This window comes from Pseudophryne corroboree, chromosome 10 (assembly GCF_028390025.1).
Source record: "Pseudophryne corroboree isolate aPseCor3 chromosome 10, aPseCor3.hap2, whole genome shotgun sequence".
Taxonomy (NCBI): Eukaryota; Metazoa; Chordata; class Amphibia; order Anura; family Myobatrachidae; genus Pseudophryne; species Pseudophryne corroboree.
Window position 1 is genome coordinate 82,983,100 of NC_086453.1, and position 22,948 is coordinate 83,006,047.

The 22,948-nt window shown below is 46.5% G+C and overlaps 1 protein-coding gene across 3 annotated transcripts; it reads left to right on the top strand.

Annotated features, from left to right (window-relative positions):
* The first annotated feature begins 6,983 nt into the window (after positions 1-6,983).
* AKT1S1 (AKT1 substrate 1) lies at positions 6,984-19,163 on the top strand. 3 transcript variants are annotated; one of them, XM_063942550.1, is made up of 5 exons: positions 6,984-7,191; positions 8,765-9,263; positions 10,078-10,158; positions 17,648-17,811; positions 18,758-19,163. In XM_063942550.1, exons 2-5 carry the CDS (start codon positions 8,786-8,788, stop codon positions 18,890-18,892), a joined length of 858 nt encoding a protein of 285 aa, XP_063798620.1. In that variant the 5' UTR covers positions 6,984-7,191; positions 8,765-8,785; the 3' UTR covers positions 18,893-19,163. The 3 variants fall into 3 exon arrangements, with proteins under 3 accessions (XP_063798620.1, XP_063798618.1, XP_063798619.1); XM_063942548.1 differs by lacking the exon at positions 6,984-7,191 and adding an exon at positions 7,223-7,330; XM_063942549.1 differs by lacking the exon at positions 6,984-7,191 and adding an exon at positions 7,223-7,330 and having other exon boundaries at positions 17,663-17,811.
* Positions 19,164-22,948: the final 3,785 nt, after the last annotated feature.

Genomic DNA, 22,948 nt, shown 5'->3' on the forward strand with positions numbered 1-22,948 from the left:
GGTGGGTTATCCATCAATGGTTACCGTCGATGGTACCATCGATGGATAACCTCGATGGTGGTCAACCATCTGTAAGTGAACCATCCATCGAGGGTTTTGCCTATCGATGGTCCCCATTACTTTAGTATTGAGCTAGACGCAGGCCAATCAGAGCTCAGGGGTGTGGCTTCACATGTGTCAGGGGCGGAGCTATGCTCCGTGTCCCTGACACCCTAGAGAGAGAAAAATAAAAATTGATAGCTCTTTACCATCGATGGCGGGAAACCATCTGGTTCTCCTCCATCAATGCTAAAATAAGAATTTACTTACCGATAATTCTATTTCTCATAGTCCGTAGTGGATGCTGGGAACTCCGAAAGGACCATGGGGAATAGCGGCTCCGCAGGAGACTGGGCACAAAAGTAAAAGCTTTAAGACTAGCTGGTGTGCACTGGCTCCTCCCCCTATGACCCTCCTCCAAGCCTCAGTTAGGATACTGTGCCCGGACGAGCGTACACAATAAGGAAGGATTTTGAATCCCGGGTAAGACTCATACCAGCCACACCAATCACACCGTACAACCTGTGATCTGAACCCAGTTAACAGCATGATAACAGAGGAGCCTCTGAAAAGATGGCTCACAACAATAATAACCCGATTTTTGTAACTATGTACAAGTATTGCAGACAATCCGCACTTGGGATGGGCGCCCAGCATCCACTACGGACTATGAGAAATAGAATTATCGGTAAGTAAATTCTTATTTTCTCTGACGTCCTAGTGGATGCTGGGAACTCCGAAAGGACCATGGGGATTATACCAAAGCTCCCAAACGGGCGGGAGAGTGCGGATGACTCTGCAGCACCAAATGAGAGAACTCCAGGTCCTCCTCAGCCAGGGTATCAATTTTGTAGAATTTTACAAACGTATTTGCTCCTGACCAAGTAGCTGCTCGGCAAAGTTGTAAAGCCGAGACCCCTCGGGCAGCCGCCCAAGATGAGCCTATCTTCCTTGTGGAGTGGGCATTTACAGATTTTTGGCTGTGGCCGGCCTGCCACAGAATGTGCAAGCTGAATTGTACTACAATTCCAACGAGCAATAGTCTGCTTAGAAGCAGGAGCACCCAGCTTGTTGGGTGCATACAGGATAAACAGCGAGTCAGATTTTCTGACTCCAGCCGTCCTGGAAACATATATTTTCAGGGCCCTGACAACGTCTAGCAACTTGGAGTCCTCCAAGTCCCTAGTAGCCGCAGGCACCACAATAGGTTGGTTCAGGTGAAACGCTGAAACCACCTTAGGGAGAAACTGAGGACGAGTCCTCAATTCCGCCCTGTCAGAATGGAAAATCAGATAAGGGCTTTTACAGGATAAAGCCGCCAATTCTGACACGCGCCTGGCCCAGGCCAGGGCCAACAGCATGACCACTTTCCATGTGAGATATTTTAACTCCACAGATTTAAGTGGTTCAAACCAATGTGACTTTTTGGAACCCAAAAACTACATTGAGATCCCAAGGTGCCACTGGAGGCACAAAAGGAGGCTGTATATGCAGTACCCCTTTTACAACGTCTGAACTTCAGGGACTGAAGCTAGTTCTTTTTGGAAGAAAATTGACAGGGCCGAAATTTGAACCTTAATGGACCCCAATTTCAGGCCCATAGACACTCCTGTTTGCAGGAAATGTAGGAATCGACCCAGTTGAATTTCCTCCGTCGGGCCTTACTGGCCTCGCACCACGCAACATATTTTTGCCAAATGCGGTGATAATGTTTTGTAGTTACATCCTTCCTGGCTTTGATCAGGATAGGGATGACCTCATCCGGAATGCCTTTTTTCCTTCAGGATCCGGCGTTCAACCGCCATGCCGTCAAATGCAGTCGCGGTAAGTCTTGGAACAGACAGGGTCCTTGCTGAAGCAGGTCCCTTCTTAGAGGTAGAGGCCACGGATCCTCCGTGAGCATCTTTTGAAGTTCCGGTTACCAAGTCCTTCTTGGCCAATCCGGAGCCACGAATATAGTGCTTACTCCTCTCCATCTTATCAATCTCAGTACCTTGGGTATGAGAGGCAGATGAGGGAACACATACACTGACTGGTACACCCACGGTGTTACCAGAGCGTCTACAGCTATTGCCTGAGGGTCCCTTGACCTGGCGCAATACCTGTCGAGTTTTTCCCAACGGTTTATAATCATGTGGAAGATTTCTGGGTGAAGTACCCACTCTCCCGGGTGGAGGTCGTGTCTGCTGAGGAAGTCTGCTTCCCAGTTGTCCACTCCCGGAATTGCTGACAGTGCTATCACATGATTTTCCGCCCAGCGAAGAATCCTTGCAGCTTCTGCCATTGCCCTCCTGCTTCTTGTGCCACCCTGTCTGTTTACGTGGGTGACTGCCGTGATGTTGTCCGACTGGATCAACACCGGCTGACCTTGAAGCAGAGGTCTTGCTAAGCTTAGAGCATTGTAAATGGCCCTTAGCTTCAGGATATTTATGTGAAGTGATGTCTCCAGGCTTGACCATAAGCCCTGGAAATTCCTTCCCTGTGTGACTGCTCCCCAGCCTCGCAGGCTGGCATCCGTGGTCACCAGGACCCAGTCCTGAATGCCGAATCTGCGGCCCTCTAGAAGATGAGCACTCTGCAACCACCACAGGAGGGACACCCTTGTTCTTGGTGACAGGGTTATCCGCTGATGCATCTGAAGATGCGACCCGGACCATTTGTCCAGCAGGTCCCACTGGAAAGTTCTTGCGTGGAATCTGCCGAATGGGATTGCTTCGTAGGAAGCCACCATTTTACCCAGAACCCTTGTGCATTGATGCACTGAGACTTGGCTCGGTTTTAGGAGGTTCCTGACTAGCTCGGATAACTCCCTGGCTTTCTCCTCCGGGAGAAACACCTTTTTCTGGACTGTGTCCAGGATCATCCCTAGGAACAGAAGACGAGTCGTCGGAACCAGCTGCGATTTTGGAATATTGAGAATCCAATCATGCTGCCGCAACACTACCTGAGATAGTGCTACACCGACCTCCAACTGTTCCCTGGATCTTACCCTTATCAGGGAATCGTCCAAGTAAGGGATAACTAAAATTCCCTTCCTTCGAAGGAATATCATCATTTCGGCCATTACCTTGGTAAAGACCCGGGGTGCCGTGGACCATCCATACGGCAGCGTCTGAACTGATAGTGACAGTTCTGTACCATAAACCTGAGGTACCCTTGGTGAGAAGGGTAAATTTGGACATGAAGGTAAGCATCCTTGATGTCCCGAGACATCATGTAGTCCCCTTCTTCCAGGTTCGCAATCACTGCTCTGAGTGACTCAATCTTGAATTTGAACCTCTGTATGTAAGTGTTCAAAGATTTTAGATTTAGAATCGGTCTCACCGAGCCGTCCGGCTTCGGTACCACAACAGTGTGGAATAATACCCCGTTCCCTGTTGCAGGAGGGGTACCTTGATTATCACCTGCTGGGAATACAGCTTGTGAATGGCTTCCAAAACTGTCTCCCTGTCAGAAGGAGACATCGGTAAAGCCGACTTTAGGAAACGGCGAGGGGGAGACGTCTCGAATTCCAATTTGTACCCCTGAGATATCACCTGAAGGATCCAGGGGTCTACTTGCGAGTGAGCCCACTGCGCGCTGAAATTCATTGAGACGGGCCCCCCACCGTGCCTGATTCTGCTTGTAAAGCCCCAGCGTCATACTGAGGGCTTGGCAGAGGCGGGAGAGGGTTTCTGTTCCTGGGAACTGGCTGATTTCTGCAGCCTTTTTCCTCTCCCTCTGTCACGGGGCAGAAATGAGGAACCTTTTGCCCGCTTGTCCACGAAAAGACTGCGCCTGATAATACGGCGTCTTCTCATGTTGAGAGGCGACCTGGGGTACAAACGTGGATTTCCCAGCTGTTGCCGTGGCCACCAGGTCTGAAAGACCGACCCCAAATAACTCCTCTCCTTAATAAGGCAATACTTCCAAATGCCGTTTGAAATCCGCATCACCTGACCACTGTCGTGTCCATAACCCTCTACTGGTAGAAATGGACAACGCACTTAAACTTGATGCCAGTCGGCAAATATTCCGCTGTGCATCACGCATATATAGAAATGCATCTTTTAAATGCTCTATAGGCAAAAATATACTGTCCCTATCTAGGGTATCAATATTTTCAGTCAGGGAATCCGACCACGCCAACCCAGCACTGCACATCCAGGCTGAGGCGATTGCTGGTCGCAGTATAACACCAGTATGTGTGTAAATACATTTTAGGATACCCTCCTGCTTTCTATCAGCAGGATCCTTAAGGGCGGCCATCTCAGGAGAGGGTAGAGCCCTTACAAGCGTGTGAGCGCTTTATCCACCCTAGGGGGTGTTTCCCAACGCACCCTAACCTCTGGCGGGAAAGGATATAATGCCAATAACATTTTAGAAATTATCAGTTGTTATCGGGGGAAACCCACGCATCATCACACACCTCATTTAATTTATCAGATTCAGGAAAACTACAGGTAGTTTTTCCTCACCGAACATAATACCCCTTTTTGGTGGTACTCGTATTATCAGAAATGTGTAAAACATTTTTCATTGCCTCAATCATGTAACGTGTGGCCCTACTGGAAGTCACATTTGTCTCTTCACCGTCGACACTGGAGTCAGTATCCGTGTCGGCGTCTATATCTGCCATCTGAGGTAACGGGCGCTTTAGAGCCCCTGACGGCCTATGAGACGTCTGGACAGGCACAAGCTGAGTAGCCGGCTGTCTCATGTCAACCACTGTCTTTTATACAGAGCTGACACTGTCACGTAATTCCTTCCAACAGTTCATCCACTCAGGTGTCGACCCCCTAGGGGGTGACATCACTATTACAGGCAATCTGCTCCGTCTCCACATCATTTTTCTCCTCATACATGTCGACACAAACGTACCGACATACAGCACACACACAGGGAATGCTCTGATAGAGGACAGGACCCCACTAGCCCTTTGGGGAGACAGAGGGAGAGTTTGCCTGCACACACCAGAGCGCTATATATATACAGGGATAACCTTATATAAGTGTTTTTCCCCTTATAGCTGCTGTATTGTTTATACTGCGCCTAATTAGTGCCCCCCTCTCTTTTTTAACCCTTTCTGTAGTGTAGTGACTGCAGGGGAGAGCCAGGGAGCTTCCCTCCAACGGAGCTGTGAGGGAAAATGGCGCCAGTGTGCTGAGGATTATCGGCGGCCTTATCTCCCGTTTTTCTATGTATCCTGGCAGGGGTTAAATGCATCCATATAGCCCAGGAGCTATATGTGATGTATTTTTTTTTTTTTTTTGCCATATAAGGTATTTTTATTGCGTCTCAGGGCACCCCCCCCCAGCGCCCTGCACCCTCAGTGACCGGAGTGTGAAGTGCGCTGAGAGCAATGGCGCACAGCTGCGGTGCTGTGCGCTACCTTATTGAAGACAGGACGTCTTCTGCCGCCGATTTTCCGGACCTCTTCTGCTCTTCTGGCTCTGTAAGGGGGACGGCGGCGCGGCTCTGGGACCCATCCATGGCTGGGCCTGTGATCGTCCCTCTGGAGCTAATGTCCAGTAGCCTAAGAAGCCCAATCCACTCTGCACGCAGGTGAGTTCGCTTCTTCTCCCCTTAGTCCCTCGTAGCAGTGAGCCTGTTGCCAGCAGGACTCACTGAAAATAAAAAACCTAATTTAAACTTTTACTCTAAGCAGCTCAGGAGAGCCACCTAGATTGCACCCTTCTCGTTCGGGCACAAAAATCTAACTGAGGCTTGGAGGAGGGTCATAGGGGGAGGAGCCAGTGCACACCAGCTAGTCTTAAAGCTTTTACTTTTGTGCCCAGTCTCCTGCGGAGCCGCTATTCCCCATGGTCCTTTCGGAGTTCCCAGCATCCACTAGGACGTCAGAGAAAAGTAGTTACCATCGGTCATAGACCATCAATGATTTCAAATCATCGATGGTCGATGGCCATCCCTAAAGTGAAGATGTTGCCCATAGCAACCAGATTCTACTTCTTTATCTAGCACCTTCTAGAAGATAATAGCTAAAATCTAATTGGTTGCTATGGGCAACATCTCTACTTCTATTAGCCCACATTTTAGTAAATATACCTCAAAGTGTATATGACAAATCAACTAGTGCTACACTAACGGTACATACTCAGAGCCATGATGAAGATCCAGTGGGGTTCTGGACAACATAGTGGGAGTCTTTCTCCATCTCAAAAAAATGACACATGATAACAGGCAACAGTAATTCAGGCCTATCAATGCCCAGTGTGCCCTGAAGGAGAGCCTGGGTTACCTAATGGATGATCTGGCCCCATATAAAGTGTATTTTGAGCTCTCCGTCTCTGGAGATCTCTATGACAATGGACTCCTCTCTCTGAATTTTGACTCTCTCCCAACTGATGCCCCACTCCCATTAAGTGCATCAAGCCCTCTCCTACCTACACACATTCACACCACATACACAAATCTCTGGATTATTATAGAGAGGAGCTGAAAGGTCTTAAAGTGCCAAACAAGGATGCATCCCAGATGACACTGGCTGGGTAGCCTCCAAATATTCTAACCAGAGTCCCTAATGCAAACTGGTGTTTTGCAGTCACAAACCCAAAACAAATTCAGTCATTTAATGTTCTGTTATTTATTTGCTTTGCCTCTGTACTACACACATTAAACTGCATTAATTACTTCTAAATTCTGAAACCACTACACACATTCTGTATTGTCAGTTGTTCCATTTTTGGGCTGACCTCTCCCACTTCAGCCCTCAGGAACACCTGGCACACAGTGCACCAGCCACCACAAGGTGGTTTTCGGTGACAGGCAGAGCAGGGAAGCACGTGTCCTATGGGACTGTCTGGTTCTCTATGAAATAAACAAACTTGTCATATGAGGGGTGGGGAGAGAGGAGCCCTGGCACGGCAGCCGCCATCTTTCTTATGGGCAAGGGGGACAAACCCCTTCACACCTTTCTCTTGGAACTATCTCACATTGCTCCTATCCGTCATTACCGTCTCTTCAGTAACATACAGACACTTCGTTAATAGCGATGCAAGTTGAAGCCACCCTGGAACATGTCTGAGACAACGGACGCCATTTTAGTCGCTGGCATGCCAAAGTGTAAGGAAAGAGCGATTGGACGGGCACTTAAAGAGGGATAAACCCCTCACTCTTCCTTCCCCGGTGCATAACCATTGAGTATATGTCAAGGTAATGGGCGGGGCCATGGTGGAAGAAGGCGTGGCTAGATGGGGCTATAAAGAGGGTGGGCAGGCTTAATGGTCGGTTCTGACGCTGGTAACTGTGCGACCCTGGGGGCTTGGATTTGATGCTGCTGGGAGGATTGCAGGTAAAGGGCTCTAGGCTCCTAATGCTACAGTTCCCTGGCCCCCTTCTCGATCCCCACTGCTTGCTCCTTACTGATGAAGTTCCATTGCAGAAGTCCCCAGCTGCACCTCCATGGGGGATTGCTCTCTGTTGTCAATAAGTAGTTTCCACTTTCCAGTATGCTGCCTGTCCTGCTGCATTGCATTGCTACGTGCAGGCAATCTGTGTAACTACAACTCCCAGTGTGTCAGCTGTGGGCTAGCATGCAGTATGCTGCCTGTACTGCTGCAGTGCATTGCATTGCTACTTGTAGGCAATCTGTGTAACTACAACTCCCAGTGTCAGCTGTGGGCTGGCATGCAGTATGCTGCCTGTACTGCTGCAGTGCATTGGAAGTTATAAGCAATCTGTGTAACTACAACTCCCAGTGGGTTGGCATGCTGCCTGTTCTGCTGCAGTGTTGCTAGTTGTAGGCAATCTGTAACTAGTGTGGCAGCTGTGGGTTGGCAAGCTATGCAGGGACCTGTAGCACTTAAATTCCTGTGATGTGAAGTCCTGTCACTACAACTCTCATCATGCCAGTCATAGGCTGGCATGTTATGCAGCTGCTGGGGTTTCTGGCACAGCATGTTGCTGGAGTTTAGTCCAGCACGTGACTGTTTAAATGCTGCAGAAGCTTATGTGATGTCTGTTTTGCAGTGTGCATTGGTGTAGTATTGTATTCTGAAATCTGATATCTGCCAGCATGTTGCATGTATATAACATGGTTTCAATCTGCGAACTGCTAATCCTTCTCTTCTGTCCTTCTCTTTGATCTGCATTTATGAATCCCTTGTTTTTGTGATTTATATAGCGTGCAGTTCAGACTATTTGGCCATGCACATCATTCTATTATTCAGTGGGGCTTGCCCTCCACACACTAGGAATCATTAACCAAATATATTTAGATTTTTTATTTTTTCATTTGATGAGGAAACAATTGCAAGTGTGTGAATGTACAAACTCAACATAGTTAGGGCCATGGTGGGAACTGAACCCAAGACACCGCAGGGATGCTAGCCTTTGTGCCATCTATACCCACTTGTGCAGAAATTGTCTTGCAACATGTAGAACTTTTAAAACTACTTGCATTTGAGATGAATCGGTTTCTAGTACTGGCTACCCTGATACCTTATGATAAATGTATAACTTGACATATCAAAGATTTGAAAGTAAGCTCCTGTGTGTTAGCACTGCTTCCCAAACTTAACCCTCAAAACACACTTAATAGTCCAGGTTTTAAGGATATTCATTCTTGAGCACAGATGGTTACATTGACTGAGGTACCAAATTCACCTGTGCTTAAGCATGTATATCTTTAAAACCTGGCCTTTTGGTGTCTGGAGGACTGAGTTTGGAAGTACTGGGCTACCCTTTTAATGTTGGCTTCTTCAAAAAATGACTGTTCTTCTCATAGAGTGCAGAACATCTCTCAACCATGACAGACATGACTGACAACCACAAGGAAGCCTGGCAAGAACTAATCGGTGCAGCGGAGAAATATCGTAGACAGACTGGAAATGACATTGTGCTAATCACGGCTTACAAGTCTAAGTTGCAACCGCCCTATGCATACACTGTTCATGGGAGTGGCCTGCTCCTGGAGGCCACCCAGCGGTACCTTGATGACATTTCTGTAGTGCACAAAACGACTGTTTTTACCAGCCCACTTCCCATCAAGGGGAACAAAGAGTCACCTGGTGGTAAGCAGAACTCTTACTCAAAGAGCTACCCTTCTATCTATGGCAAAGAAGGCTTTTCATCCCTGGAGGACAATGATCGGTCCATGGCAGTGCCTCAGAGCCGCATGTCTGATCACCTGCTGTCTTTGGATGGACCAGGAGAAGAGGACGACTATGACTACAAGCAAGGCAACCTACAGAAGGCTGCCGAGACTGTCCCTAGTGACTCTACAGGTGAGAGCTCAAAATCTGACTGTTAATCAATCTACTAATGGTTTGCAGCCCTAGTTAAGCTGAAATGCTGCTTGGTCACAATTTGTAGCTTAAGCTGGACATTAGATTATCTGCCAGATCTGGCTGGTTGGAGTGAAAATTCAAATGTAGATTGAAATATATTTAATTCTTCCTATTTCCACATTATTGCAGGAACTGTTAATCACTTGACTGTGGGAAACTGCTACTTATAGTGCTCATCATTGTTACATTTCAATCTAGGATTGGATACATTTTATTTCATATGGATAACAGAAAAGCACATTGATATCCAACTGCTTAATCATTTTTTTTAAACTTCGTTCCAATTGTATTATTTATTATGCAATTATAGAGAATGCCAGCCAGCAGATGTTTTTTCATATATTTTATTGTATTAGACAATGGCTTGAGAAAAATGTCGCAACTGAAGAAAATATCAGCCACAGCTGATGTAATTAAACCATTTCTGGTCCAGACAAGGTGGCATCCTACCATGGTTCTGTAGAGTATATGGTCATGTGTTCAGTATTGAATGAAACACCTGTTGGGTGTAAGTCATTAACAAATTGATAGCTCCACAAAATGGCTGCCTTTACCATATGTGCATAGCAGTCTTGATGCATTTCTCGTCCACTGAGCACACTGCATGGCTAAATAAAACTAGGTTTCCTTGACAATTCAGGAATGTGACCAGGCTGAAGTTAGCCTTTTAAATGCAGATTTGGAAATCCTCCACTAGATGGTGCTGCTAGCTCATTTCGAAGTTTCTCATGATGTTCACTTGTATCTGCAGGACTGTTTGTGATGGATGAAGACTCAAATAGCCAAGACTGTGAACCTTTCTTTGAATCTGACCAGGAAGAGAGCACTGATGGTAAGAAAAACTACCCTCTGTTCTTATTGGCAATTCATTGAATGTAGGTTCTAACATCTGGACCTTAAATAAGACTTGTATGTAACGTGGGGTTGCTATTCATTCAATAGGCTCATGAGCAGCATTTATTCAATAGTCTATATTGATCAACTACAGTCAGTAGGCCTGTGAACAGTCTAGTAACCTAGCAGGGAAAATCTAGTTGGCTATGTTACCTACCTGGTTTGGACTCTTGTCTAATTTGTGTGTTTATATAGTAAAATAAAATCTGAAGGATAACTGTTAAGGAGTATGCATTGGGTACAGTTGCCTCAATAAGAAATACATTCTGACAATAGCAATTCAAATGATTGACTCTGGAACATGGGAAAACAGCTAGGCACGGGCTTCTCCACTGACTGCTCTCTTGATTTCGTATAGCCTAGTTCCTTTATATTGAAGAAACCACTCCCTATTTGTTCCCTTCACCATTTGTTTTACAGGCACTGCATTCGTTGTATAACTTGGGTGCACAAAAGCGTAGAAGGGGGCTATATATGTTTATGTATTTGTTCCTGATTGCAGATGCATTCACTACTTAGAGTTGGCTTAAACTTTGGGGAAGAGTGGCTGGGCTTGATTAACCAAACCAACGTTCCAGGCTGTGAGTGATCATTCAGTTAATGGAAGCTACTAGTCTGCCAGAGGACAGCTGCTCAAATAGCGACTGCACACATTCTACCTCTAGCTGCTGAATATAATGTGGAATTCCCCTTCCCCCTCCCAGCAGGGTTGTCTGCATAAGTGCATCTTGCAATATCAAATCCCTATTGAACGCCCTCTTTTTGGGAGCAAATATCAACTTTATGGGTTTCTCCTTTGTCCTAGAGGATGTTGGACTCCAAAAGGACCATGGGGGTATAGACGGGATCCGCAGGAGACATGGGCACTTTAAGACTTTAAATGGGTGTGAACTGGCTCCTCCCTCTATGCCCCTCCTCCAGACCTCGGTTAGATTCTGTGCCCAGAGAGACTGGACACGCACTAGGGGAGCTCTACAGAGTTTCTCTAGAAAAGACTGTTAGGTTTATTGTTTTCAGGGAGCACTGCTGGCAACAGGCTCCCTGCATCGTGGGACTGAGGGGAGAGAAGCAGACCTACTTCTGTGAGTTAAAGGCTCTGCTTCTTAGGCTACTGGACACCATTAGCTCCATAGGGTCTGATCACTTGGTATAGCCTAGCTGCTCATTCCCGGAGCCACGCCGCCGTCCCCCTCACAGAGCCAGAAGAGAGAAGCTGGGTGAGTAACTGAAGCAAAGAAGACTTCAGTGAAGGCGGCAGAAGACATCAGTCTCAGAGGCACCGTGCAGCGGTCGCACTGCGCGCCATTGCTCCCGCTCACAAACTGCACTACACGGGTGCAGGGTGGGCGCCCTGGGCAGCAATAAAACCTCTTTTAAGATCTGGCAGAGGTATACAGTGCACAGGCACTGTATACAGACACCCGCCAGTATAAAAATAAGCAGGACACAAGCGTGCCATTTAGGGGGCGGAGCATCGTCCTTCCAGCGCTTATCAGCACCATCTTTTCTCTTCACAGCAAGCTGCAGAGACGCTGGTCCTGGCCCTTCACTTCTGTCACAAGTAACAGGGTGCAAAAACAGGAGGGGGCACAGCATATTTGGTGATGAATATATTTATATATAAAAGTGCTGCAAGGTCTGGGGCATTGTATATTCCTTCAGACTGGGTGAGGCGCTGGGTGTGAGCTGGCAAACTCCCTCCCTCTCTCAAGGGCCTTACTGTGGGTCTGTTCGCTATAGCCCAGTGATAGTGGGTGTCGGTACACGTGTCGACATGTCTGAGGCTTAATGCTCTTCCCAGGAGGAGGCTGGTGTGGGGGCGGAACAGAATGTGGGAGTGACTGTCAGCACCGCCGACTGCTGATTGGGTAGATATGTGGAGTGTCTTAAATGCAAGTGTGGCTTCGTTGCATAAGAGATTAGACAAATCTGAGTCTCAAAACCAAGCATGGAGACAATCCATGGAAGATGTTTTGTCACAAACTCGGACCCCCTCAGGGTCACAGACATTCGTTTACCCAGATAGCAGACACAGATACTGATACTGACACTGATTCGGACTCCAGTGTCTACTATAGTGATGCCAAATTGAATCCTAAACTGGCTAAGAGCATTCAGTACATGATTGTGGCAATTAAGGATGTGTTACATATCACGGAAGACCCTGCTGTGCCTGAGACAAGGGTCTGTATGTATAAGGGAAAGAAACCTATGGTAACGTTTCCTCCCTCTCATGAGCTGAACACTGTTTTTGAAAAGGCTTGGGATACTCCTGACGAAGTTGCTGATTCCCAAGAGAATTTCTATGGCATATCAGTTTCCCTCTGAAGATAGGGTAAAGTGGGAGTAGACACCCACGGTGGACAAAGCTCTAGCGCAGTTGTCCAAGAAGGTGGCACTTCCGTCCCCTGACACGGCAGCCTTAAAGGATCCTGCAGATCGTAAGCAGGAAACTACCTTGAAATCTATTTGTCACTACAGGTACGCTGCTCAGACCTGCCGTGGCAGCGGCATGGGTGAGTAGCGCTATTGAAAAGTGGGCAGATAACTTGTCATCTGAAATTGACACCCTGGATAGAGAGCGTGCTTTTGATGCTGGGTCATATCAGGGACGCTGCAGTCTATCTAAGGGAGGCTGCGAGAGATATTGGCCTCTTGGGATCAAGGGCAAATGCCATGGCAATCTCGGCTAGGAGAGCGTTGTGGACTCATCAATGGAATGGTGATGCTGACTCTAAGAACGCTATGGAGGCTCTGCCCTACAAAGGTGGCATTTTGTTTGGTGAAGGCCTCGCGGACCTGGTATCTACAGCTACCGCGGGTAAGTCATCTTCTACCTTTTGTCCCTCCACAGCAAAAGAAAACTCCTCAGTATCAGATGCAGTCCTTTTGGTCTAATAAATTCAAAAAAGGACGAGGGTCCTCCTTCCTTGCTGCTAAAGGGAAGGGGAAAAAGATCGCCGGCTGTGGCATACTCCCAGGAGCACACAGAAAATTTAGGTATACCAATAGCGCTATTTCCACATGTTCACATACAGAAAAAATATATCTTACATCAACAATGGTTTCCTATTGCAGCTTAGCCGAAGGAAATGCTGTGAGTAACAGGCCACAGATCGACAATATGCTCGTATCTCGGATGTATTCACCTCATAAATGAGGATAGGAGTCACCTTCAAATATTTCAAAAACAAATGGACATGGTGCAAGTACAGCCAGACATTTGAATTAAAAAGGTGATTTAATAAAAGACACTCGCAAACGACAGAAAAACATAAGCATGTAACCACTATTGTGGGTTAGGACATTAGACCAGGCATCCACACCGTTACCCTCCCAGGTCTTCAACAAGGAAGCAGATCAGAGCTCCGGAAACTCCAACCCACTGGTAACAGGAAGCTGTGTCGGTCAATAGTAGTCCCCAAATACGTCAGTCACCACGCCTGAAGCTTTTCGGACCTTAGTCCTTCATCAGAGGCCTGTCGTTTGTGAGTGTCTTTTTTTTTAAATCGCCTTTTTAATTCAAATGTCTGGCTGTACTTGCACCATGTCCATTTGTTTTTGAAATATTTGAAGGTGACTCCTATCCTCATTTATGAGGTGAATACATCAGAGATACGAGCATATTGTCGATCTGTGGCCTGTTACTCACAGCATTTCCTTCGGCTAAGCTGCAATAGGAAACCATTGTTGATGTAAGATATTTTCTGTATGTGAACATGTGGAAATAGCGCTATTGGTATACCTAAATTTTCTGTGTTTGACTATTCTGAGACTAGTGAAGAGTCTCGTTCAGGTTTACTAAAGCTGCAATTAACGATTGGCGCTGTGTGCGAATTACCTCCCCCTTTTTTATTGAGAATGAGATACTCCCAGGAGCAGAAGTCCTCCCCGGCTTCTACAAAGTCCACTGCATGACGCTGGGGCTCCGCTGCGGGAGTCCGCACCGGTGGGGGCATGTCTTCAGCTCTTCAGTCAGGTCTGGGCTCACTCAGGCCTGGATCCTTGGGTGCTGGAAATTGTGGCCCAAGGATACAAACTGGAGTTTCAAGACGTGCCCCCCCCCCCACGATTTTTCAAATCGGCCTTGCCAGCTTCTCTTCCGGAAAGAGAAGTAGTGTGCGCTGCAATACAAAAGCTGTGTCAACAGCAAGTCATTGTCACGGTACCCCCGTCACAACAGGGAGAAGGGTTTTATTCAAGTCTGTTCGTGGTCCCAAAGCCGGATGGCTCTGTCAGACCGATTCTGAACTTAAAATCCCTCAATTTATATTTGAAAAGATTCAAATTCAAGATGGAATCTCTCCGATCAGTGATCTCCAGTCTGGAAGGGGGGGATTTTATAGTTTCAGTCGACATAAAGGATGCATACCTACATGTCCCCATATATCCTCCATCAGGCTTACCTGAGGTTTGCTGTTCAGGACTGTCATTACCAATTTCAGACGTTGCCGTTTGGTCTTTCCACAGCCCCGAGTATTTTCACCACAGTAATGGCGGAAATGATGGTGCTCCTGCGCAAGCAGGTTGTCACAATTATCCCATACTTGGACGATCTCCTGATAAAGGCGAGATCAAAGGAGCAGTTACTAAAAAAACGTTGCGCTCTCCCTGACAGTTCTGCAACAACATGGTTGGCTCCTAAATTTACCAAAGTCACAGTTGATTCCGCCAACACGGCTGTCGTTCTTGGGCATGATTCTGGACACGGAATTGCAGAGAATTTTTCTCCCGATGTAAAAAGCTCTGGAAATGCAGAACATGGTCAAGGGGATTCTGAAACCGGCAAGAGTGATTCATCAGTGCACTCAGATGCTGGGGGAAGATGGTGGTAGTCTACGAGGCCATCCCGTTTGGCAGGTTCCATGCCAGGGTTTTTCAGTGGGACCTGTTGGACAAGTCGTCCGGGTCTCATCTACACATGCACCGGAAGATAAGCCTATCTCCCAGGGCCAGGATTCCTCTCCTGTGGTGGCTCCAAAGTTCTACAAGCGGAACATCTTCACGGCCTGCCCGTCCCGATTCAGTTGGACAACATAACAGCAGTAGCGCACATAAACCGCCAGGGCGGAACAAGGAGCAGAGCAGCGATGGTGGAGACCACAAGTTCTTCGCTGGACGGAAAAACAGGCAAGCGCTCTGTCGGTGGCCTTCATTCCAGGCGTGGACAACTGGGAAGCAGACTTCCTCAGCAGACACTATCTCCATCCAGGAGAGTGGGGTCTTCATCAAGTGGTCTTTGCAGAAGTGACAAGTCGTTGGGGGAATTTCTCAAATAGACATGATGGCGTCTCACCTCAACAAGAAACTTCAGACATATTGGTCAAGGGACCCTCAAGCAGTAGCAGTGGACGCCCTAGTGACACTGTGGGTGTATCAGTCGGTCTGTGTTCCCTCCATTTCCACTCATCCCAAAGGTGATACGGATCATAAGAACAAGGGTTCAGGTGATGCTCGTTGTTCCAGATTGGCTACGGAGGGCCTGGTATCCGGATATTCAGGAATTACTCTTAGGAGATCCTGGCCTCTTCCTCTAAGAGGATCTGTTACAGCGAGGGCCGTGCGTGTTCAAAGACTTACCGTGGTTGCGTTTGACGGTGTGGCGGTTGAACGCAAAATCCTAGCGCGACGGTATTCCCGGTGAGGTCATCCTCACTCTACTGAAAGCTAGAAAGGAGGTAACTGAAGCATTACCACCGTATTTGGAGAAAATGCGTCTTGGTGTGAATCCAAGAAGGCTCCTACGGAAGAATTTCAGCTGGGTCGGTTTCTCCCAATTTTTTTTTTTTTTTTACAAGCAGGTGTGGATGAGGGCCTGAAGTTAGGCTCCATTAAAGTACAGATTTCGGCCTTATCAATTTTCTTTCAAAGGGAATTGGCCTCGCTTCCAGAAGTACAGACTTTTGTGGAAGGCGTGCTGCACATCCAACCTCCATTTGTGGCACCATGGGACCTTAAGGTGGTGTTGCAGTTCCTTATGTCACATTGGTTTGAACCTTTACAAACGGTTGAGTTGAAATTTCTCACTTGGAAAGTGGTCATGCTATTGGCCTTGGCGTCCGCAAGCTGGGTGTCTGAATTGGCGGCTTTGTCTCACAAAAGCCCCTTTTTGATTTTCCACGAGGATAGAGCGGCGTTGAGAACTCGTCAACAATTTCTACCAAAGGTGGTTTCTTCGTTTCACATGAACCAACCTATTGTGGTACCTGTGGCTACTGAAGCCGTGGCTGATTCAAAGTCTCTCGATGTGGTCAGAGCTTTGAAAATTTATGTAGCCAGAACGGCTCGTATTAGGAAAACGGAGGCTGTTTGTCCTGTGTGCTTCCAACAAGATTGGGGCTCCTGCTTATAAGCAGACTATTGCACGCTGGATCTGTAATGCAATTCAGCATACTCATTCTACGGCTGGATTGCCGTTACCGAAATCAATGAAGGCCCATTCTACCAGGAAGGTGGGCTCATCTTGGGCGGCTGCACTACAACTTAGCCAAGCAGCTGCTTGGTCGGGTTCAAACACTTTTGCAAAATTCTACAAGTTTGATACCCTGGCTGATGAGGACCTCATATTTGCTCAATCGGTGCTGCAGAATCATCCGCACTCTCCCACCCGTTCTGGAGCTTTGGTATAAACCCCATGGTCCTTTTGGAGTCCCCAGCATCCTCTAGGATGAAGGAGAAAATAGGATTTTAATACCTACCGGTAAATCCTTTTCTTAGTCCGTAGAGGATGCTGGGCGCCCGTCCCAGTGCGGACTCTATCTGCAGTACTTGTTCATAGTAATTGCTTTCTTGTGTGTAACAAAGTTTTTGGTTTCGATCAGCCTGTTGCTGATTTTTTTGGTTCATGCTGTTAACTGGTTTTAGTTAAATGCCGTGTTGTGGTGTGAGCTGGTATGTATCTCACCCTTGGTTAACAAATCCTTTTCCTCAATGTCCGTCTCCCTGGGCACAGTTCCTATAACTGAGGTCTGGAGGAGGGGCATAGAGGGAGGAGCCAGTTCACACCATTTATAGTCTTAAAGTGCCCATGTCTCCTGCGGATCCAGTCTATACCTCATGGTTCTTTTGGAGTCCCCAGCATCCTCTACAGACTAAGAAAAGGATTTACCGGTAGGTATTAAAATCCTATTTTTGTTTTTGTTGTTGCATTCTTAGCCTGGTAGAACTCTGTAAATGGTAGGTCATGAACCATGGTGGAACAGAGCTCGGGCAGTTTATGTATTGTGTATCTTGTCTTAATGGGATGGGGGTGGAGAGCGAGCCTACACACTAGAAAGCGAAATACAAATCCATATTGTGTGGTAGCTATAGGTTTGCCACTGTGCAAAATCCGTATTGTGTGGTAGCTATAGGCCCAGTTTCATCTTAGGACTCCAACATTTAATATCCTGTCGGTAGTCTTGACTTATTGCTATACGTTCAACTAGAATCTGCTCTTCCAGATGGAAGCCTGAGTGAAGAAGCCCCTGGACATCATTTGCCCCAAAACAACTTTCAGCAGTATGCAAAGTCTCTCCCAGTCACTGTGCCCGTCTGGGGCTTCAAAGAGAAGAGACAGACCAACAAGTCATCAGATGATGAAGCTGGCAAGGTGAGGGGTATGGCTATTACATTAATGCTAGTGAGCGGAGGTGTTTATACTGGTAAGGATCAAGCTGGGGGCTCATTACTCTAACCAGGAGTATCTGGGTAACTGATGCCTGCCAACTGTAAATCTGCAGTGCAAGTAACTTGTCGGTCAGTTATTGAAAGCCACCAGTGTAGCCAAGAAAACGTGTGTTCTTGGGGGCTGAATGGAAATACTGTGCCAAAAGGACATAGATTGCTGCTTAGTATAGAAGCCGTCACCTGGGCATAGTACTCGCAAGCACCGTAACCCCTGCACTTCATTAGCTTTGATACAGACCACTGGCCATTAAGTGCCCCTACAGCAATAGATATTGCATCCTAAATGGCCTAATCCAGAGGTTCTCAAACATGGTCCTCAAGGCACCCCAACGGTCCAGGTTTTAAGTATATCCATGGCTTGGCACAAATGGTTAAATCAAATTTACTAAATTACTAATTAAGTCACCTGTGGCCACGCAGGGCTATACTCAAAACCTGGACTGTTGGGTCCATGTATGAGAACCTCTGGTCTAATCACTTACACATCCTAAGTGCAAGGGCTTCCTATTGACACTTCACTTGCTTATAAAATGACTGCCTTATGGACTGTTGGCAAACAAAGATGACTTGCGTATGGAAATTCTGCAATCTGTCACAATTGACGGCGTGCAGAAGAGAAAATCCACACCTTTCAGCCTATGAGTGGTGGGGTAAGTTACTTGGAACCATTTACTGTGAGATGTTGGTATTATAAAGGCAGCGTTCTTGTAAATGGGTCTTGGTCAATGTGGGTCTCTAAAGCTTCCATGTAATGTTTCCGACGTGACTATGTAAAGCTTGGGGCAATTCCCGTTGGTGCCCTTGTCTTGTCCTATCATAGCATATGCATTTTGTATGTCACACTAAACTATATAAGCTTCTCTCCCCAGTTTCCGTCACCAGACCTGGATCGTATTGCTGCTAGCATGAGGGCCCTGGCTCACGACACAACGCAGCCCTTTGGTGACCTCCCACGACCCCGGCTGAACACTGGTGACTTCCACACAAAATATCGGAAGTATTAAGTGATGAGCGGCTCAATCTGCCGACTGGTCTGAACACTAAAGACTTTCCTCTTCTATGAATCAGCAGATGATGCTCCATAGGTATGACACCTGTCCACTCATTAGAAGGCTGACTGGTTCCCTTTCTATTGTGGTCAACTGAATTTTTAATTTTTGCCTTTAAATTTTCTTTCCCCAAGTTGTCAGATTTGGCAAAGATGGGTTCCCTAGCAAGTCTATATAACAAATTTTACCCCTTTTTTAACATTGCCTCAATAAAAAGAGGAATACACCCTTGTGTCAGTGTCATCTATTTATACCTCCTATAAGAGTAGTTCCTGAACTGTCCTCAGGGCAGCCTAATGGTCCAGGTTATAAGGATAATTCATGCTTCGTCACAGGTGACTTAAAGTACCTACAGCGGTGTCCTTATACAGCTAGCCTCAATACACCATGCAGTAAAAGATGCCTGGTGCGAGTGAGCTGCCAGGCCCAGTGCAGCTCTAACGCCAGCCGTCTGTATTTGCCAAAAGCTAATCTCAGTCGCAGTGCAACTAGGACGCACAAGGATACTCTGCTGATTCATTTGCTGTGACACTTGTATAGTGTGTGTGACTGAGTGTATACGGAACAGAACGTGATTGGAAAAAAGGTGCAGCTGCTACACTGTAGCAGTTCATATGCAGATTCAGAGAGACTGTTGCACACAGATACAGGTGTCTTATCAAATAAATTGTCAGTCTTCCTGTGTGACCTCGTTGCTTTGCAACCAAGATGCATTTTTAACAAATGTCTTTCTCTGATGTCTTTGACCTGGGCTGAAAGGATGTGCCTCTCAGCCTGTATACGGGCATGGTCTCTTAATTGTTTTAGAAATATGACTTCAATTCACTCTTTTACTTAGTTGCAACAAGGAAACATAATGGTTACAATATCTGGTATTTAATGCTAGATTCTCAACCGACCTGGCGTGATAAGAGGGGCTGAAGGAAAAACACATTATTCACACTTGCAGCAACAGCTGCTCCTACCTCTTTAACCCTATATTTTTATCACTCCTGCGATGCCCTGGGGTTATCTGGCTGGGTGGCTCTGGGGTGTCCTGTCCCCCGGACCTGAACCCCTGTAGTTAGTGTTAGGGACTTACCCAATGAGAGGCTACCTTGATGCGGTGGGTAAGCTCATAGCCCTGGCCAGGAATATGCTAAGTGCTTCTGGTTCCTACAGGTTGAGCTAGTGTGAGATAGTGCACCTGCTACCTTTTCCCTCTCTACGTGATAAGAGTGGCTGTCTGGTGGGACTGCAGCAAAGATGTACGAGGACATCTGTAGGTCAGTTTGATTATACCATCTGTTCACAGGTATGGATATCCTTAAACCTTGGACTGCTAGGCTGCCTTGAGGGCTGGTTCTGGGGAAACACCACTATAGGATCCAAGCATATCCTTTCATAGGAGTTTTCATTACTAGTACTAAACAGTAGAGGTCATACAAACTTACAAAGGTTTCACCTGTCCATATGCTGTTAACGGTAAAGTGTGGGTTTACTTCCATATTAAACTCCTCCTTTCATCTTTGAACAGTGCATCTGTTCATCCCTTGGTCTGTGTCCTGGGTTATCCACTGCCATACTCCTCAGCTCCTGTACCTGTGTGTTTTTTTGTTTTTTTTGTTTTTTTCTTGGCTGTCTTTGTCAGATTGAAGTCAAACCAAATACTATTTCATGCTCTAAATTTTAAAGTGAATGGTTGGGATTCTGGAGCCTGGTATAGTGCTCCATCCACCTCATCTAGATAAACCAAGAAACTTTTAGTTTGAAAAGAGGGTTGCACAAGTTTTCAAATTAACTTGGGTTATGTTATACACAAGCACTAATTATATTAACAACTAAGACAAACTAGATCAGAGATGCAAGCCTTAGCCAGGTCATTATGGGGGCACCATCAGGTGCTTGGTAAATGCAGTTGTTTAATTACACAACAGTCACCTGGTGGGTCAGGCCTCTTATCCTAAGAACCAAATGGCGAGATATCTGCATACCTCCCAACATGACCGTCTCCAGGAGGGACAAAATGCTCTGCTTCTGGACTTTCATCTTAATTTTTAGGTTTGCGGTCACCTGTTTTGAACAGGTTAATCTAGAAGAAAGGTGTTTCAGCACAGGTCATGGCAATCATAAATTAAGAGGGAAGTCCAGGAGCGGAGTATTCTGTCCTTCCTGGAGAGGGTCATGTTGGGAGGTATGAATCTGTATAGCCATATCTAAATCTGCCCAGCAGTTGGACCATATGGTGAAGGTGTTGGAGACTTTCCACATGTCTTGTACACCTTCAGTAACTATGTGGATTTATTCTGACCTTTAGCAGATCTGGATCTGGAGGGAGCATCTGCTGCTGCGTGAGCTACTTGCTATGAATTGGCTGACATCCTCCTGAAACAGTTTCATTGGGATCCCTACAACAGTCTCCTATATTTATTTTTTGGGGGATGTGTATAAAGATCTATGCCTTGATGCATACTGTCCATTATTTCATAATTTGTTGGCAGAAGACTCGCGGTAGCTCCATGCTGGTTGTGAACAGGAAGTACAAATTTCTCCCAAAAGCTGCACCTGGAACTATTCAAATGGAACATTTTAAAGTACAACTCTATAAAGCCATAATCCTTCCTCCTACAGTCCTATAACTCTAAACACCACTACCTTGCTTTCAGTGTTGCTCTGTAGTCATCCTGTAGTCTTTGTAGCATTGTATATGTCTTTTTTTTTTTTTTTTTTTTTTTTGTGGTCTCTTGTATAAAATATGCTAAAGAGGCATAGCCATAACTCTGGTTCTATTTGAGGGTATCCGTATTGGATCCTGACATACGGGATGCTGACTGTCACTATACAGACACTGGCATCCTGGGTGCCAGAATGCCAGCAGCAGGATAAGCACATTGAGGCTTGCTTCAATTGCCACAGGTTCTATCCTCCCTTAGTGGGTGTCGTGGACACCCACAGAGAGAGGATTAACTACCTCTGCAGTACTCCAGCTGCAGGGTAGTACCCATCTGAGGATTACCGCATCAGTATTGTGCCCACTGGGATCCTGATGGGCAGTATTATAACCACATACCTATTTGAGCAGTTTCTGGAGGTGACTTCAATGCTGGTGGGTGGTCTGAGGATTGGTGTTTAGAAAGAATGGGTATTAAAAGAATGTAAGACTTGACATCTATTGAGGCTTTGATTGTCTCAAAGCTTATATAATGCCAGTTTAAACCTTTTAATGTCTGTCTTTACATTTGGCGATTCCTGAATTCCATAACTAGATGGAGAAAGCTGCACGCTACGAGTTGTGCTTTCAATGCACCATTATTGTAAACAAGTTATCTTAATTAACTTGTTAGTGTCATGTAATGTAATCGGCAAGGTCAACATGCTCTATGAAGCATATAGAAACCTAATCTCCTCCTGTTCTGCACAATACCTTTGTGTGCAATAACACTATACTTTAGTTTGAGTTGTGGCTGCCTTCAGCAATTGGGTCATAAGCCGCCCTGTGTGATTACTTGTCTGAGGTCATATGCACAAATCCCAGCAAGAAAGAGCTTGACTGTATGGAACGTAATATGCTTTGTCCTTTATGAGAGCGTTTGAGCAGAAGTCATGAAGGGTCATCTCACAATGGTGTTATAGACAATGCATTACTGTTTCGCAGTATCCACCTACTTCTGAAGAGGTCCTTGTTTTTACAGTGTAGGCCAGCTCTGGACAAACTGGCTCTCCAGGTGTTGTGTATCTAAAAGTCTTGGCATGTGGTGGGAGCTGCTGAGTGATGCTGGGATATGTAGTCTTTCCACACGGGCAGATTCTCAGTTTGTACAGGTCAGCTGTGGCATGTGCGTTTGTGAGCCAAGGTGCTGATGGCAGGGCTGAAAGAATGATTGGTAATGGAAGAAGTTGAGTAGATGAAGGGTGTTCCTGGCAGGGGTCTAACTAGAGCTCTGTGGGCCCCATAGCAAAATCTTGAAAGGGCCCCTTTAGCACTACCCCCCCCCCCCCCCCCCCCCACACACAAAATATAATTGGCACCAA